This window comes from Semicossyphus pulcher, unplaced genomic scaffold (assembly GCF_022749685.1).
Source record: "Semicossyphus pulcher isolate SPU_LCO1_2020_fin unplaced genomic scaffold, fSemPul1.0.p SCAF_5, whole genome shotgun sequence".
In the NCBI taxonomy this organism is placed as follows: Eukaryota; Metazoa; Chordata; class Actinopteri; order Labriformes; family Labridae; genus Semicossyphus; species Semicossyphus pulcher.
Genome location: NW_027211726.1, coordinates 825,001 through 845,000, shown reverse-complemented (window position 1 = coordinate 845,000; position 20,000 = coordinate 825,001). Strand labels below are relative to the sequence as shown.

Here is a 20,000-nt window from a genome sequence, read left to right as displayed (position 1 = left end):
GTGGGAGGAACTGTAGGAGGAACTGTAGGAGGAACTGTAAGGAGGAACTGTGGGAGGAACTGTGGGAGGAACTGTAGGAGGAACTGTAAGGAGGAACTGTGGGAGGAACTGTGGGAGGAACTGTGGGAGGAACTGTAAGGAGGAACTGTGGGAGGAACTGTAGGAGGAACTGTAAGGAGGAACTGTGGGAGGAACTGTGGGAGGAACTGTGGGAGGAACTGTAAGGAGGAACTGTAAGGAGGAACTGTGGGAGGAACTGTGGGAGGAACTGTAGGAGGAACTGTAAGGAGGAACTGTGGGAGGAACTGTGGGAGGAACTGTAAGGAGGAACTGTGGGAGGAACTGTGGGAGGAACTGTGGGAGGAACTGTAAGGAGGAACTGTGGGAGGAACTGTGGGAGGAACTGTGGGAGGAACTGTAGGAGGAACTGTAAGGAGGAACTGTGGGAGGAACTGTGGGAGGAACTGTGGGAGGAACTGTAGGAGGAACTGTGGGAGGAACTGTAGGAGGAACTGTGGGAGGAACTGTGGGAGGAACTGTAAGGAGGAACTGTGGGAGGAACTGTGGGAGGAACTGTAGGAGGAACTGTAGGAGGAACTGTGGGAGGAACTGTGGGAGGAACTGTAAGGAGGAACTGTGGGAGGAATTGTGGGAGGAACTGTGGGAGGAACTGTGGGAGGAACTGTAGGAGGAACTGTGGGAGGAACTGTGGGAGGAACTGTGGGAGGAACTGTGGGAGGAACTGTAAGGAGGAACTGTGGGAGGAATTGTGGGAGGAACTGTGGGAGGAACTGTGGGAGGAACTGTAGGAGGAACTGTGGGAGGAACTGTGGGAGGAACTGTAGGAGGAACTGTGGGAGGAACTGTAAGGAGGAACTGTGGGAGGAACTGTGGGAGGAACTGTAAGGAGGAACTGTGGGAGGAACTGTAGGAGGAACTGTAAGGAGGAACTGTGGGAGGAACTGTGGGAGGAACTGTGGGAGGAACTGTAGGAGGAACTGTGGGAGGAACTGTAAGGAGGAACTGTAGGAGGAACTGTGGGAGGAACTGTAAGGAGGAACTGTGGGAGGAACTGTGGGAGGAACTGTAAGGAGGAACTGTGGGAGGAACTGTGGGAGGAACTGTAGGAGGAACTGTGGGAGGAACTGTGGGAGGAACTGTAAGGAGGAACTGTGGGAGGAACTGTGGGAGGAACTGTAGGAGGAACTGTGGGAGGAACTGTAGGAGGAACTGTAGGAGGAACTGTGGGAGGAACTGTGGGAGGAACTGTAGCATCTCAGCAGATCGGTCTGAGAGATTCAGTCACAACAAACAGGCTGCTGATGCACATGTAACCCGTATGACCTTTCCCTCGTAGCAGGGAATCTATTGTTAGGGCACAGTATGATGACAGGTTCTCTAAGACTTCTAAGTTCCGTAATATCGCTAAGTTCGGTAAGGAGACTGGCTGTCGCAAGCTCACAAAGAGAGAAGACCTCCAGTCCACACAAGAACACACACAACCACTGACTTTAGAGTAAATAGAAAACATATATTTAATGAAACATTCTCTTATCTAACTTTGTTTCTTGCTCCGAATACCAAATTTCCCTGTTAACAAAAAGGCAAAATCCACAAAAGAACAAGAAGACAAAAGCTCCTGTCAGGTGCAAAACTGAAATGACCAAATACAGATAAACAAATAAGAAATAAAATGAGTATTCAGTAAATGTTCCCAGAATGGCAGTAAATTAGGACTGAGGAAGCGTCACACACATTAAACGTATCCATGATAGACCAAAATGATTCCATTAGCAGTCCTTTGCTCTTCTATCTCTTACTTTAAGTTCCTCCGTTTTGAATGTGCGGCAACTCAAGTCCCCTTCTGAAATCCGTTCCAGTTTGTTTTGTCTGTCTTGGGCCCAAGAACAAAATAAATTCTGAGATCTCAGAAAAAAAGAAAGAAAATCAGGTTCTCCTTAGAAAGATTCCATTAATGGCTCCTACCGGCCCTTGGAACAGCACGCGATGTCCTCCACACATCAGCGTCCCAACAAGATGAGGGCGTAGAAGATGACGGACAGGTGGTAGATAAACAGCTCCACAGAATCACTGAAGATTCGTCCTTCAAGATAAAACCAGTCAGTTACCATACAGTCCGAACGTCTCTTCTCATTGTCCCTCTGACTTATCAACATTTTATCTGCAACACATGAAATTAACCTTTTAAATTAACTCTTTCCACATGAACTAAACTGTCACATATATATATATATTTTTTTTTACATGTAGCCAACATATTAAATGAACTTATATATTTGGCCTTTCATATTATATAATCACACACACATTTGCATTAACCCTTGTTTTAACATATGCATAAATTAGCTTAAACCTTGTATTAATATCTACACAAATGAGCTTAAACCTTGTATTTACACAAATGAGCTTAAACCTTGTATTAATATCTACACAAATGAGCTTAAACCTTGTATTTACACAAATGAGCTTAAACCTTGTATTAATATCTACACAAATGAGCTTAAACCTTGTATTTACACAAATGAGCTTAAACCTTGTATTTACACAAATGAGCTTAAACCTTGTATTAAACCATGCGCATCTTGCCTCGCCCCCTTTGCTAGGCTGCTGCTGCGGCAAAGGGAACATATAGCATTTAGTTTAGCTTTTAGGCTGCAACAAAGCCTACAGTAGCGAGCGGCTACACTTCAGCAACAAGCTAGTTTCTCCTCTCACACTTTGCACATCACACATTACATTCCATCCTGACTGGTTTTTGTTGTTTATCACACATATCAAGGTAAAACAACACGCAGCTCATTAACATTAAACAAACTAATGCTAATTGCCCACATGAGGTGGCTAACTCACCAGGATCATTCACAAGTTCAGGAGGGAAACGCCGGTCGGAGTTCCTCCCAGAGACTCCATCTTCGACAGCTACTTCTTAACTTGTCCGTTTCCTGTCTTTTCCTCTGCCTACAAACCAGTCAACTTTGTCTTAAACTACGTAAAACATTATAATTCCTTTCCAACATTAGGATTGTCGCGCTGCACTGGCAAGGGGAGCCCTCTGTGCAGGGGTGCAGAAGCCTCGTGTCTGTGTACGATGCATTTAGGGACCCCAGGTAAATTCTAGCGCTAGAGGCGTTTAGGCAACACAGGTAAATGTAATCACTAGCAAATAACCTGGGCTACTCAACGTTTTTCAGCTTTACTCAGATTCAAAGCCTGGTTTGTCTTTTAGCTTATTGATGATTATTATGATTATTAAATATTTCATTATAATAAATCTGTTAAAAAGAGACAGAAATGTGTCGGCAATGTCCAGTTTACATTTTCATTTTCACTCGTAAATATCTCTTGAATACATTTTACTCTTTAGAAAAATGTACGAATAATACGTATGATAAACTGGTAAAGATGAATTATGAGTTATAGCTGCTGTTGTCAGATATTTTGTCCAGATGTCGGCAAAGGAATCAACAAACAGTAAACTGCATGTGGAGATACATTAGAGCAACACAAAGTAAAGAACAGTCTGCTACAAAAGTGAGCTGGTGACTCTCCGTTCCTCGTTTCTTCTCTTTTCTCTCCGTCTGAGCGCGGCCATCACTGACAGGTGATAATTACACTTTGCTGTCAGCCTTTCTTCTTCTGTTATCGACGTCGTTAAAGAGACACTGATAATTATCCTCCAGTCCTCCCACAGCTTTCATCTCTCATGTCTCCTCTCTCCCTTCTTCTGTTTAGCTTCCTCTTTTTGCTGGATTCTAAGTTTGGACTTGCAAATGAGGCTTCCTGCCGTGGTCACCCACTGTGGGCTTCTGGGTAACGCAGTACAAAGAAATGACAAAGTGACGATCATAAAGCCATCAAGGTGGGAAACAGAACTTGAAGTTGGTTTTAGTTTTGTAACGTTTTCTGATCTCTGTTTATCCACAAGGACAAAGAAGCGTTTACTTCACCTCCTTCTTTACACAGTGCTTTTTCTTCAGTCTGTCTCCCTGACTCTGTTTCTTTGACTTTCCTCCCTCGTGTCGTCTTGTTGAATTTGTCCTGTAAAGAGACGAGGAGTCTCCTTCAGTGTCAGCGAGCCCAGGTGCTCCTCTCACATTTACATAGCACTCATACATATTACATATATATATAACCCTCAGAGGAGTCACACCTGAGATTAAAGCACATCCACGCACAGGTTCACAAACTGCACAGTAATGTGAGGGTGAGGGTGAATTCCCTCGGTGGAGCGGGGCGCCCACACTGTCAGGGTTAGTGGTTCAAATCCCACAGGGAGTGCTGTCGCCAGCAATATATGCATTCATTTTCCAAGTGTCAGAAATAATGTGGGTTTAAAAAGAGTTTAAATTCTCCAGAGAATAACAGAGAAGGTCGACTGTTTCTACTTTCTGTGACTTTAGAAATAAAACAAGGAGCTCGGCTGCAAACAGGAACTCCTCCAACCAAAGTACAGGCAACATTTTGAGCATCAGCAGAGAGGAACACGGACAACCTGCACCAACAGCAGAGATGCGGTTGGTTGACATGTTGAGTCTGAATGAAACTCATGTTGAGCTGAAGGTGACGATGACGCCCTCATGTGTCAGAGCTCTTCATCAGCGCTCTCTCCTCCTCTGGAAACATCTCGTCTCTGAGAGAGGGCAGCATGTTTCTCTCTGGGATCAAACATGTCGCTGCAGTGTTCACTTCCATTTCACCAAAACACTCGATACCTTTAGTTTAATGACTCCATCCAGCGTCCACACAGACACAAACGTAACTGTAACTAGTTGGCGGAGGCTTACGAGCGCGAGGTGGTGATTCCAGTTTCACTTCTATATTAGCACTTAGCAGGTATCTGTGTCTCTGAGGCTACATCCTCTTTATGTGAAGTGTTTTGTTTTCCATCGCATGTGATGTGATTTATTCTCAACCTTCTTTTCAAGGGTGCAAAGTTTTTCTGTGCCCAGGAGTTCAGCTTGGATATGATCAGCCACTTCCTGTTTCAGAAGCTAACTGAAACACAAGTCCTTACAGGAGGAGACCCTCGTCAGGTTAATGCAGGGATCAGCAGAGGAAGTGGACCCTGAGTGGATCAGTTTATATTCATGACTTAATTTGATGCATGTTGTTTCCTCTCATAATAAAATCTCATCTTCAGCAGTGAGCCTGTGATCGTATCTGACTCTGCGATGTTAAAGAGTTTGACTTGATGAATAACATAGTGCTCATGAATTATCGCTGACCTTCCTCGACCCGCTCGCTCGTCATGATGTGATGAATAAAACCAAACACATAAAATGCAAAGAGACTCTTCGCGGCTTCACGCGTCGAGTCTGCTTTCAGGAAACGTGTTTAGGTCTGAAATGTGTCTGAGTGTCTCGTCTTTGTGCTCTTCGCTGCAACACGACCACTTCACTTCAGACGTTAAGTGCTGCTTCAAAGCCAACAAAAAGGCGTGTAAAAGGCCTTCAGAGTGTGTGTGGAAGTTTGCACAGGTATTAACTCCTCCTGAGAGAGGACAGAGAGAGTCTTATCACCTTCATATCCACAGCGCTCAGCAATCCTCTCCTGCTGCCTGTGCTGTAAACAAATGTGACAGAACGATTAATACAATTAGAATTGAATATTTAAATGTTCCTTATGAGTGTTTTTACCTGTTGATGTTTGTCATCTCGAACCTCGGCTCGGGGGAGGGGCATGAAAAAGACACGATTTAATCCATTCGACAAACAAACCAAATGTTTCTGTTTCTAAACTCGAGACTTTCTGGCCACGAAAGGTTCAGACGGGTCCTTCCTCTGCTGTCCTCATGTCCTGTTTGAACTTCAGCCTCGTCTGAGAGAAGTGGAGACATGAAGCGTCGGATCGTTTCCCTCCAGCAGTTTATTTTCACTGACACTGAAAGTAAAGCTGAAGAAAGGAAATCACTTCAAAAGCTGGATTTGGAAAACGACATCACGATTTTTGTCTTTTAACTTCGTCCTGATTTCTTATTGTGTGGAATGAAAACCTTAAAGCCGAGCACTCGATGTGTTTGGAGTCTTTAATCCCTCCTCTCTCGCCTCTTGAACACAATAACTAAAGTCACAGATACATTTTAAAAACCTAAAGTTGCCTTTAGTGACTTCAGTTTTCAAACAGCTGCAGCAGTTTGGCAAAATGTGGAGAAGAATGGAGGGATTACTGGTGATTAAGAAGCCGAGCCGAGTTCCTTTTTTTCCGGAGCGTAATCCACCGCCGGGCCACGACTCCATCGCTCCGCTCGCCCGACAAAAGCCTCTGAAATCCTCCCCTGAAAAAAACCCAACTTAACTTCAAATATCGACTCTCAATAGCAGCAGAGACTCGGTTCCTCTGCAGCGGAGCTTCTAAAGCTCTTAACAGGAAGCTCGGTGTGAAAGGGAAGCAGAGAAACTGGGACACGCGAACACAAGGCCTCAGACTCCTCTTATCTTTTCTATTCACACTCAGCTTCCAGATTTAATACCGATGAAATATTAATGCCCATCTCTTATGGAGGAGGTGCTTGATGTAAATGTTCAGAGATAGGTCGAGCTGGAAACAGGTGAGAGTCTATCAGCTCTGCGGCGGCCATGTTGGAACCCTCGGTGTGTTTCTGTTCATCTTCTCAGATTCGAAGGAAGACAGTCTGAGTCACAGCATACCTTTAACCTGTCACACTTCTGTCCTTTACTCAGACGTGTGCTGCTGCTGTCTGACAGACTTCATGCTCCAGCTGCTCGACTGATGAACGAAACATTCAAAAGAAAACGTCAAATCCAGTGAAAGTTATAGTTTCGTTGGTGTTTCCAGCAGAAGATCTGCTGCTCGTCTTTGTGACAGGAAATAAATGTTCCTTTGGACTGTTGAACAAAGTAACGATCGATTATTGGAACTGATAATCAGCAGAATGAAAATGAACATAAGCTCCAGTCCTGCACAGAACAGTTCTGAATGAGCTCAGCCGACTCCAGCAGTGAGATGACATGCATCCATACGTTATGTACTCGTGTTACCGTGACAACCAGTAACTTCAGTAGTTTTCTCGAGATCTCGACTTTTTCATCTCGAGATAACAGCGCCGCACCAGCGTGACGTCGGATGATCATACCTCGTATCTCCAGAGCGACAGAAGCACAAAGCAAACACAGACACCGATCTGACCTCATCATGTGGGCGTGGCTCTGTCCTGCGTCTGTCCTGCTCGCTGAGCACAGCGAGCAGCCGGCTGGTCTGTTTGTTACATCGACAGGAAATGATCCCGTTAAACCTTTGTTACCTGAAGAGATCCAGAAAACTGAGCTCACCTCGTTCTCACAGAGTTCAAAGGTCAGGACGTCCGCTCAGGGCGTCTGTAACGAGACTGAAGGAGAGGAAGACGTTCTGCACGTGTGCGTCACATGATCACATGATGTGTCTGGATGATCACAGTCGCACTTTGTTGATAGAAGATATTATAATTCTTCTGCTTCCATTTGATGAGTCGTGTTGATTTGTATAATTATAATTATGATCTGAAAGACATTTTACAAGAGAGCATATCAGACACTGCCTTCACCTTCGTCATCATCACTGTGTAACTGAACGAAATCACTGTGACAGAGGAAGTGAAGTTACAGCAGGAACTCCACGAGTCCCCTCGAGTCCCTTCGAGTCCCCCTTGAGTCCCCCTAATTGCAGCGGCGCCTTCGGAGAGGCGGTCCGTCCTCTGCCTGACCGACGCGTTCTGTCCCGTAACGTCCCAGTGATGACCAACGCCGAGCGAGGCCTTGTTTCTCTCTGCTCATCAATAACTGTGTTTCTAATACACCGATCACAAATCAATACGCACCCGAACATGGACGAGCTGTGTCGGTCTCCAGGGTAACCAGACATTTACAGAAAAAAAAACTGCTGCTTATAATAAGATGAGATCTGTGTGTGTGTGTGTGTGTGTGTGTGGGTGTGTTTGTGTGTGTGTGTGTGTGTGTGTGTGTGTGTGTGTGTGTGTGTGTGTGTGTTAATTGAATAGATTGCTAAGAGACCATTTGTGGCTCAGAACAATCAACAGCATCTTATTTTATGACTCCATCAGCACGCACACACACACACACACACACACACACCATATTATCAAAGTTAGTTCCGTGTGTGTTGTTAGTTTGTGCGTTACATTCGGCCCGGCTGTAAACACACACACACTTGGACCGACTTTATTAACTCTTTAAAGACTGTTAATAACATCAGAGACATTCAGTGACTCTCTCACTGCTGCGTTCACTGCGCCTCCTCCTCCTCCTCCTCCTCCTCCTCCTCCTCCTCCTCCTCTCATCTCTCAGTAAACATGTTCCTCATGAGTTTATGGTCTCAGTCTCTAGTTTCAAGTCTTCTTCAGCACAGCATGATGTTCATTTAGTCTCTGATGCTCCCATTGAGAGTCAAACAGACCAGAGGGGAGGAGTTAAGGGCGGGGCTACCTTCCACGGGGCCACGCCCCCAAACTAGAAGCGTATCAACACCCCAAAAAGATAAAACACTGCGGCATCCAGAGGACAAACTTGACACTTGACACCGGTCGCTGTTATTGATCCTTGTTCATCAGTCTTTCCTGATTTTGCCACCAGGTGGCTCCAAAACAAACGGAGAGACTTCTTTACCGTCGCTCTTCAGGCCGCTCAGAGACAAAACACATGGCTGAGAAGGTCCAACATGGACAACTGTTTCCCTCAGAGCGTCTCATTGGTTTGAGTGTCTCTTCCATCAGAGCGCAGCAGAGCCAATCAGCTTAAAGCAAGCAAACAGGAAGAGAGGCTGAATCTAATTCACTTCTGTGAACGAGCGAGAGATGAACGACTGACGGAGGAGGGGAAGCCGAGATGGATGGAGGTCAAAGAAGGTGCATTTACATTTACTGTGCAGTCATGAAGAGAACAGAGAGGAGAGTTTCTCTTCAGATGATTACAATCACTTTAGCTGTCATGGTTTCACATGTCGCATGAAGAGTGACTCAGCGTCAGACTGATGCTGCTGGAGGACTTCCACCTGAATCTGAAGATCAAAGATCGACACGGATTCTGGAAGCTCCGAAATCCAGAATCCATCCGATGCTGGGGAAAAGTGTTTGTGTCACTTTTTCTTATTGTTTCAATCTTTACAATTTATTTTATTAAAAACTGAACTGATTCTTTTTAAACTTGTTAGAAGAAAATTACGTGGACAGGACTCGATCATATCAAACAAATCACGTGTCAGAAACAGAGTTTGTGTTTATCTCAGAAACTAAAAGAACGTTTTAACTTTAACTTTCAGTCAGATTTCACGACAAACAAGAAAAACTGAATCAACCACCATCCTGAGAGTGTGCTCGCTCGGCACAGGAGCTCTGTACGAAGAAGTGCCAGTGTAACATGCTCGGAGGTTTGTAGCCTTTATGCTAAGCTAAGCTAACCAGCTGTTGTCTTCAGCTTCATATTTACTGCACGGACATTAAAGTGAAGCCAATCTGAACATGTGAAGAAGTCGAGAGGAAAAACGATCAGTCGTCTTCACGTGGTGCGTTCGAGGCCCGGCCCCCGAATCGTCTTTAAACGAGGAAACTAAAAACTGTTCAGCTGTGAGCGTCTTTATTTGGCTTCTTTTTTATGTTGCTGTAAAATCTGAGGGCACAACAAAACTCCACATAAGACTTTTATATAACCCCACACACACACACACACACACACACACACACACACACACACACACACACACTCAGGCTCAGTGTAATATAACAGGACTCCGTGTTATTATTGTGGGGACGATGAGAATATTTACCGAGCTATCCGTCAGCTCCCCGAAGAAAAACAGCTTTATTACATTCAGAGTTCATTAAACCTGCCGTGCACACACACACACACACACACACACACACACACACACACACACACACACAATATTACAACAGCAGCTCAGCAGAGGCTTCCACAGGATCGTCAGCAGGTCAGAGGGAACGTGTTACTGATGATGTAACAAACACACTGTTGTGTGTTTCTGCACACATTTTAGTTACACACACACAAACTGCTGAATGTTCACATTAACACACACACAACAGAAACACTGCAGAGTCTGAGGGGGCGTTTATATTCAGTCTGCATCCATAGGAACAGGCAACCTACGTCGTCTTCACGCTTTGTTAAAGCAAGATGTAATGATTATAATAATAAGTCTGACCCTATAGAAGTCTATGAGAACATGCTCCCCCTCCTCTCCTGATGTATTCCCTCAGTAAACATGTTCCTGATGACTTTATGGTCTCAGTCTCTAGTTTCAAGTCTTCTTCAACACAGCATGATGTTCATTTAGTCACTGATGCTCCCATTGAGAGTCACACAGACCAGGAAAAGGGGAGGGGTTAGGGCGGGGCTACCTGTGAGTGTCACAACATTGGAAACCTTCAATGTCACAGGTAGATGAGATCCCCGTGGAGAAAGCAGAGCCCAACATGTACAAACAAAGCCAGTGTTGGCCCCAAACTCAGACACATCAAACATCTACTCATGGTCCTCGGACGATGTTTCTGTGACGCATAACTTCAGCAAACGGAGACAGAAATTTAAAATGAAAGAGGATCAAGGATCGAGCCTTGTGGAACTCCACCCATCATGTTCGATTGTGATGGAAACTGTTGTTGCTCAATGAGACAAACTGTCTTTTTTAACATTCTGTAGCGACATCTTCATGTGGCCAGGGAAATAACGCACCATAAAGCAGGGGAGGGTTTAGGGCGGGGCTACCTGTGATTAAAAAGATTGCGACCTTTCAACCTGAATAAAGGTGTAGCAATGTTTATCCACCTTCTTATCCAAATATGGTCACTTCTGGCTCCAGAGAAACAAGATGGCGACAGCCAAAATGTTAAATTTGATGCTTCAAAACATGAATCCCAAAACCAGTGGCTGACATCACGGTACGGCTGCTTGTTAACTCTACACTCTGATGGCACTTCCTGTTTGTATCAAACCATAAACAATGTTTATTTTCAAAGCCAGAACTGCAGAAACTCGGGATGCACAGTATTGGATGTTTTGCCAATATGTCGATATTTTCCAACCCTTTTTGCTGATTTCGATATCGATATATTAGGATGTTTTTTTCCACCTAATTGCAGAGAACATCAAGTCTCCCCTGCAGTGGTTGATTTCATGCCTGCTCTTATTGTGGCGGCCCACTGGCAGATGCAGAAATAACATGATCCAGTGCTTTTTAAAATGTACACGTTCACTGGGAAAGATAAGAAAACTACTTAAACTTAGGTTATGTTCAAAATGACATTTATTTGTTTGTTTGTTTTTTTGGGGAATCATCGAGCACCGATGTCATTTTCAAGCCATAATCTGCAGATACCGATAACGTGCTGATTATAACGTAACATATTCACACATATAAAATGTTTTGTGTTAGACAGCACACACTGAACATGTCCCTGTGTTCATGAAGTTTGGTGAAACTTTGTGTCTCAGCTGATTAAATCTAAAACATAAAAACACTAAATCCACAGAGAGCCTTTGGTGGTTTTTATGAGTCCAATAACAGAGAATCTTCCTCGGCTTATTTTATGTTTCACTCTGGTTTATATTAAAGCCAATAAATTCAGAGTCATGACAATTTATGGTTTTAATATTTCCTGTAAAAGAAGCGAATGATCTGGATTAAATCAACTTCAGCTTCTGAGTACTTCAAACTCTGATTTACTGATACTGAAAGAACTCTAAAGTGATAAACATTAATCTATGATCAATAATATTATGCTTTACCAGTATTCTGACACAAGCAACGGACATCAGAGTGCAGTACAAATCGGATGTTTTGGGAAATCACAGGAAGTGTCGGGCAAAGCACAAACGGTGGACAGAAATGCACGACTCAAGACGAAGGGTGGAAAGTTCAACAAAACATTTACTCAAGTCAGTAAAGAAAAAAGGCAACAGCACAAAATCAGGAGGGCAAACCAGAGTCCACAGCAGGTCGGGTCACACACGGAGGTACGAAGACAAACTGGCACAGGAGGAAAGACGCAGGCTGAGGACACATCGGGTGATGACACAGATTATCAGTATTCTACATGTAACTCTGGAAACTGCAAATAAAATGTATCACAGTATCTTGACATTGTACAGATTATTATAATGACAGTAATCATTAGTGTCAGCCCTACTGGTGACAAACACACGAGCGGAGTTGTCTTACCACGGCCTTTAAGTAAGACCATCACCGCAAACAGAACAGCTAAATGGTTTCTCTCCTGTGAGAGTTTTTGTCTCTTCAGAAAGTTACACTAGCTAAATGTACAGTATACATTTTCATCTCAGTGACAGGAGCTAATGTTTTACGTGTTTAAAACTGACTAATGTTCTGCTGTCTTCCTCCAGCCATCACCTCTGTCTCAGAAGAGTCTTCAGTCTTGACCTCAGTCTCTGGTTGTAACCGTCTCTGAGCTCCTGGCTGGTTCTGCTCCTCCATCAGCTCCTCTTTCTGCCTCTCTGTTCTCCTCCGTTCGGTTGTGATGAAGCTCTGAAGCCTGACCGTCACCACACTTATGTGTTTTTAACTGATAAGACCAAGAGAATCTCTGATCACAAACGCTGCAGCTGTAGGGTTTCTCCCCTCTGTGATGAGCCAGGTGAAGAGTCAGATTGAACTTCCTGTGAAATTTGTTACCGCACTCAGAGCAGCTGTAGGTTTTCTCTCCGGTATGAATTCTCATGTGTGTCGTCAGAGACCCTTTGTGGCAAAAACTTTTACTGCACTCCGAGCAGCTGAAGGGTTTATCGCCCGTGTGGTTTCTCATGTGTCTGGTCAGAAGCTGTTTTTGGTTAAATCTTTTATTACACTCAGAGCAGCTGAAGGGTTTCTCTCCCGTGTGGATTCTCATGTGTGTGGCCAGAAGCCCCTTTTGGGTGAATCTTTTACTGCACTCGGAGCAGCTGAAGAGTTTCTCTCCCGTGTGGACTAACATGTGTCTGTTCATACTTACTTTATGGATAAATCTCTTCCCGCACTCAGAGCAGCTGAAGGGTTTTTCCCCACTGTGATTTGCCATGTGACGTGCCAGACTAGACTCTTGGTGAAATATTTTGCCGCACTCGGAGCAGCTGAAGGGTTTCTCTCCCGTGTGAGTTCTCACGTGTCTGATCAGAAGCCTTTTTTCTCTAAATCTTTCACTGCACTCGGAGCAGCTGAATAGTTTCTCTCCTGTGTGGACTAACATGTGAGAGGTCACGTGATGTTTTTGTTTAAATCTTTTGCCGCACTCGGAGCAGCTGAAGGGTTTCTCTCCCGTGTGAGTTCTCATGTGTCTGGTCAGAAGCCCTTTGCTGTTGAATTTCTTGCCACATTGAGGGCAGTTATGTGATTTCTTATCTCTAATGACTTCTGAAGCGTCTAAACCTGAATGATGTTCTGTTGTCTCCTTCAAATCATCACCACTGTCCTCAGTCTCAGCTTCAGAAGAGTCTTCAATCTTGACCTCCACCTCTGGCTGTGAGAGTGTCTCACAGTCCGCTCCATCAGCTCCTGTTTCCACCTGCTCACTTTGTCTCTGGTGGAGCTGTGAGGACTGAGGTTTCTCTTCATCCTCTTCACTCTTCACAGAGACAGGAGTGAAGGGGAACTTGGTGGTATCAGCCTGCTGCAGGCCTTGAAGCTGCTCTCCCTCCTGACTGCTCCACAGCTCCTCCTGCTCCTCTTTAATGTGGGGGGGCTCAGTGTCCTCCTGGTCCACACGGGGGCTCCACTCCTGCTGCTCCGGGGGAAGCTCCTCTTCTTTCACGTCTGCAGGACATACTAAAAAACAACCACAAAAATAAAGTGGAAAACTGTGATTTCATGCTAATTAAGTGTGTAATAATAAATGTATTGATCTCTGAGTTAAGAGGGAAACTGGGCTGAGCTTCAAACAGGGTCATGAGTTTCTACTCTTAGTCACAGGTGGAACATGAAGTCAGCACTGTTGGATGGATGAACCCCTGGATGTGTCCTGACTCCTAACCTGCTCCGTGTGTCAGCTGACAGGCTGAGAGACGAGTCGCTTGCTTGAAAATCCGCTCGCCCTGGTTCTACTCGTGTAAAGCTTAGCGGACCGGGGATGTGGCGGGAACTCGCGAGACAGTGGAAATCGGTGCACTTTAGGGTCGATTCAAATCAGTGAGATGAAAAATGAATCGGGACCGTTTTTAAACAGCAGCTTCTCTTGTTTGACGTCATTATGTTTCTTACTTCTGTAGCTGAATAAGCGTACAGACACGGCTGCAGCAGGTGAAGATTGTGCAGTTGAGGATGCCTCCGGAGCCTCCCCGCACTCAGCAGCTCCCGTAGCATGTCCCACAAACAGCAGGGAATCCCAGCAGCAAGGTGAACACACAGCTCCTGTTGTTTTCAGGACACCTGCATGTACCTTTCCGTTTCTCTGCATGGAACTACCCCGTGATTGGACCAAGTATTACTCATTAACTGATTAATAGTCAAGAAAGTATTCCTTTGAGTAACTTTGATGTACGTAACGTACACCGTGTCTCTACTTTCAAAGGAGGCTGAAGGCGGAATTAACAGCTCGCTGATCATTAAAGACTCTGTAGGAGTCAGGAAACAGGTGGGTCAATGTGAACTACAAAGAGAAACACAAACATGAAACCGTTTCTGGGCGTTAAGTTACCGTAAAGTTTAGAATACAGCCGCCCTCCTGTTGTCCGGTTAGATGTCGGTATAAACAGAGAGAGCAGAAACAAAGAGGACTGACCTGCTCTGTGTAAGCGGAGCTGAGGGCTGAACACAGCGTCCAGTAGTTTCTGTTGTCGCTCGCTCTCCTCTTTGGATCGACACAGCTCCTCCTCGTACTCTGCTATCGTTCTTTCAAACAGCCCAAATATCTCTTCAGCAGCCGCAGTCAGTCTCTGCTTCACCGACGCTCTCAGCATCTGGACTTTAGACATGTTCACACAGTCACAGCGACTTTTCCTCCGCAGACTCCGTCACAAACACTGTTTGGTCCCCGTCACTCTGTCTCCAGCTAGCATGCTAAGCTAACTTGAACAGCTCTGTAGTCTCCCGGGAGAGGAGTCAGAGGTGAAACATTGGACGGACTTTGAGTTGTTTACTTTTTCTCAGAGGTTTATTCAGACATACGGAGGCTCTGAAGGATCATAACTGTTGCTACCTCTCTGTAAACACAACGACGGGACTCAGATAACAGAGCGAGCCAAGTCGTCGCCATTTTGCTAAATAAAGAGGCAATGAAGGTGACGTCACTGTAGGCGGGCGTCACTGCGGTTACGCCCACTGAGTGTCAGCGTCAGCGTTCAGCCTGAATGCTGCGAAAACACCAAAAATGACAAGAGCTGCAGCGCGAGTCCAACTGACCAGAGCTTAAGCAGATATTCAACCGTTTCACGGCCGTGTCCCCGACTGACGGCAGCCGTGTTCAGTCCGACTGAGGGGGGGATGTTCCGGTGGGAAAGTGACGTCAGTGTATAGACTTCCGGTCCAGCGTTGTTTGTGACCTTCAAAATAAATCGTTACTGAAGATCAGACTCGAGTTCTTTCTACATGTTTACAGTTAAACACTCACTTTAAATAATAATAATAATGATAATAATAATGATAATGATAATAATAATAACAATAATGATAATAATAATAATAATAACAATAATAAATAGATATGACTTCATTAGTGTCAAAAGAGGCACAAAACGTCTTCCAATCATTCATCACATGAAATAACAGAAACCTGTTACAGAGATGTGCCCTGCAGACTTGGTGACTTGGAATCTATTTCATAAACTTGGACTCAAGTCGACTCGAGTCACTGTTTTGATGACTTGCAACTGGACAAAAAATAAATGACTTGAGACTCGACATGAGGCCTGATGACTCGGATGACTTGCGTGTGTTCATAAGTTTGAATGTTCGCTGTTAAATATAAAATGATAAAATTCAATGTTGTCAGGTTTCTAACTATCAGGTCTGTACGCAGAGCGAACTGGTTACTCCTCAGCACACTCCCAGAGCAGACCGTCATCATGGCTGCGTCTGTGCCAAGATAACACAGATGCAATTCACTGTCAGACTCTTTGAACAGGTTATATCAACTGGCCAATAACATCATTATTAGACGAGTTAGTAACACCTGGTGTTTTCTCTTTATGAAGACCGGCTACTACAGGTGAGAGAGCTGGACCATGGGCGGAAAAAAAGTGACTTGACTTGACACAACCTGTGACTCGACCTGCCGGAGAAAAAACGAGCAAAGATGACTTGGTCACAACGCGGCCTGTTACTTCCTGTATGAAGCTAACAGTCTACTAGCTTTGAACTTCTATGATTCATGTGGTCATTTAATACTAAGCAGCACAAATCACATGAGCTGTAATTCTGCTGATCAGACACATTCTGTCTCAGAATGATGCAGAAGAGCTCGTCCATGAACCTCTGCACTGGCTTCTGTCAGAGCTGCAGGATGCAGGCCTGCTTGTTTAAAGTCTCTGAGAGTAGTGTGGGAGGTAGAGCCTTCAATCATCGGTCAGGTACCGGGAGGCAGACACCCTCTCTCCTTGTAAGAGTAGACTTAAACTCTCCTCTGTGATTGAGCTCATAGTTAGGCCTGGCTCAGGCTGGGACCAGCCCACAGTCAGCTGACACACCGAGCGCCCGTCTGATCTCTGTTCTTACTAACGCTGTTCATATTAATGTTGCTGCAGTTTGTCCTCGAAACAGTCGAGTTGTGTTCAAATCATTTCATTTCATGAATCATCCGCGTCATCCAAAACTCTCACAGAGTTCTGTTCTGAAAACGGTTAATATCATCAGTAATACTCAGCTGTCAGTCCAACAGGACTTTGACCCTGTTCTTCTGACACCTTAAAGCACGTCCTACCTCAATATGACACCAGCTGGCTCGTTTGGAGTCGCATCACTTCAGTCTGACATTTATTTACGTACGATTAATAAACCATGTGGTCTCCAGTGCGTCCCGCCGCTCTGAGCCTCTCGTCTCTGCAGCGACGTTCAGCGTCTTCGTGTTTTCAATCAGTTTTTATTTCACCTGAAACAATAAAAAAGAGACGATGAGTTTCAGAAACACAAACACACAGGCGAGACGTCCAGCACTCGTCTGCATATCAACAACACAACACAGTGAGAGCGCCGTAATAACAAGCAGGCACCCCCGAGACACTAACACAAGGTCATAAAACATCTACATATGAGAGAGGGGGAGGGAGAGGGGGAGAGAGAGGGGGAGAGACACAGACACAGAGAGGAGATAACATATTAATAAAGATTGTTTTACATTTATAGATTTAAAGAATCATTTTTCTTAATTTGTTGATTTTTGTCCCAAATGATGTTTTGCTTTTTTGAATTTGTTTCTGATTTCAGCGTCTTTGACATCAATTAATAATCAATCACATTTCACATATCACAGTTCTTTACTAATTACGATCTATAAAGAAGGACAGGTGACGTGCTTTGCTTTCTTCAGTAAGGCTTCAGTTTGTGTTCTGTCACCGTCTCCTCAGCTCGTCCTCTCAGTGACTGTGGAAGGTCAACAGCGCCCCCCAGTGGTCAAGATTTCGCAAACACACACAGTCATGAACAGTGAAAATCTGTGTGTGTCAGTTCAAGCACAAAGAGTGAATTTCATCCTGATTAGACTTTTATTTTGAAGGAGCTCAGATTAACTTCCCACGTCACGTTCCTGCCCAGATGAAGGACTGTGGAACAGAACGTGACGTCACTTTCTCCTCAGAGCTTTTTCAGTCTCTTTCATTTTGTTCTGTCGTTTGTTTCGAAGCTTCTTCCTCGGCTTGAGTTTACAAATCGTTTCTTGTCAGCAGGATGTGACCTGTCACTCTGCCCCTCTGATAAAGAGTCAGGAGAGATTCAGAGACTTCCTAACAAACGAGACTCTTTAAACATTCCAGAAACATCTGCTTAACGTGAGTCATTTGAATGACTTCCGACCTTTATCACAATGAAATCATTTTAAGTTAATAAAACCACAAACCCCAACTCCAACGACGTCAACCTATATTCAATCTTATATATATATTATATTATATATTATACAGCACAAAGACGAGATGTGTCATGTTCAAACTGACTGTTGTACCGACGGACCATAGCATCGCGCCGGAAAGGGGCGGAGATTAGCGTGTCGACACAGGTTTTGTTTTCCCATCAATGCCGATCTGAGCCGAGGCGATAATTACCCGGGTCTGCTGCAGAGTCATGTGACCCGGGTCTAAATGCTGATTGGAAGCTTTCCCACTGAGCAAAAAAGCCGCGTGTTAGCAGGTTTTTTGACCTGGGTGGGAAACAGTCAGCTTTGTCTGTGAGAAAATGAATCACACATGAATATGTTTGAGTCTGCTGTCAGGTGAAGATCAGGAACCCTAACCACTGACCACAGAAAACACAGCGCTGAACCGTGTTGGACTTCTACATGAAGAAGAAATATTCAAAACAATTCATCTTATTAACAAATTAAGTACATCTGTAACATCTGTAATTCTTCAGACCCCGTCCCAAAGACAACACAGAAGTTGTGTTGACACCAGGAATTGAAAACGGAACACCTGGATGCTCAGGAGAAGTGTGATTATATAGAAGTCAATGAGAAAACGGTCCCCTCTCTTCATTCGTTCCCTCAGTTAACCTTTGACAGCATAATCTCAACGATATGACATGGCACAGCCTTAGTGGGGAGGCTCAGTGTAACTGTATGCTTGTGTATTGCTGAGATGATGGTACATGAACTGAAAAAAATATATATATATTTATTTAAACATATTTGTTAGTGTGATGATGTGATGATGTGGTAACAACTCAAAGCAGCTATAATAATAATAATCATTATTATTAGGGATGCACGATATTATCGCCACGTTATCAATGACAAGCGAAACACAAACATAACAGCTCACTGGTTTCTCTCCTGTGAGAGCTTTTGTCTCTTCAGAAGGTGAAACAAGCTAAAAGAATATCTGACACATACACACCTCACATTACTGACAGAGAGAATTACGGGCGGAGGGCCGATGTTTGTCAACACGGCCACCATCGGCCGAGTCCGATGTTCAGCTGATGCATCGGTGCATCCTATTTCTCTCCCGTGTGAGTTCTACTGTGTCTGATCAGGAGCCGTTATTCTCTAAATCTTTTCTCGCACTCGGAGCAGCTGAAAAGTTTCTCTTCTGTATGAACTAACATGTGTCTTCCCAGACATACTTTATGGTTTATATTTATTTTCTCGCACTGACAACAACTAAAGGGTTTCTCTCCCGTGTGAGTTCTCACGTGTCTGATCAGAAGCCTTTTTTCTCTAAATCTTTCACTGCACTCGGAGCAGCTGAATAGTTTCTCTCCTGTGTGGACTAACATGTGAGAGGTCACGTGATGTTTTTGTTTAAATCTTTTGCCGCACTCGGAGCAGCTGAAGGGTTTCTCTCCCGTGTGAGTTCTCATGTGTCTGGTCAGAAGCCCTTTGCTGTTGAATTTCTTGCCACATTGAGGGCAGTTATGTGATTTCTTATCTCTAATGACTTCTGAAGCGTCTAAACCTGAATGATGTTCTGTTGTCTCCTTCAAATCATCACCACTGTCCTCAGTCTCAGCTTCAGAAGAGTCATCAGTCTTGACCTCCACCTCTGGCTGTGAGAGTGTCTGACAGTCCGCTCCATCAGCTCCTGTTTCCACCTGCTCACTTTGTCTCAGGTGGAGCTGTGAGGACTGAGGCTTGGACACAAATCAGCAGGATAAGAACTAACTATAATGACAGAAACCATGTTTGAGAAAAATGTATTTGACGTGTATTTTGATTTTATAGTTTGACTCATGTCCCATCTGTTAACATGGAGAAGGCGGGCTTTATGAGCTATACTGCAGCCAGTCAGCAGGGGGCGACAGAGAGGGTTTGGCTTCACTAGAGAGCTGTCATGTCGGCCACGGAGAGAGAGCAGAAATAGAGAGGACTGACCTGC

General features: G+C 44.5%; 1 protein-coding gene across 1 annotated transcript; it reads right to left on the bottom strand.

Moving 5' to 3' along the window:
• Window positions 1-11,307: 11,307 nt before the first annotated feature.
• Window positions 11,308-15,234, bottom strand: LOC138609294 (zinc finger protein OZF-like). The gene is made up of 2 exons (XM_069681932.1): window positions 14,759-15,234; window positions 11,308-13,806 (listed from the first exon to the last, which is right to left on the bottom strand). The coding sequence occupies exons 1-2, from the start codon at window positions 14,949-14,951 to the stop codon at window positions 12,431-12,433; spliced, it is 1,569 nt and encodes a 522-aa protein (XP_069538033.1). The 5' UTR covers window positions 14,952-15,234; the 3' UTR covers window positions 11,308-12,430.
• Between the last annotated feature and the right edge of the window lie 4,766 nt (window positions 15,235-20,000).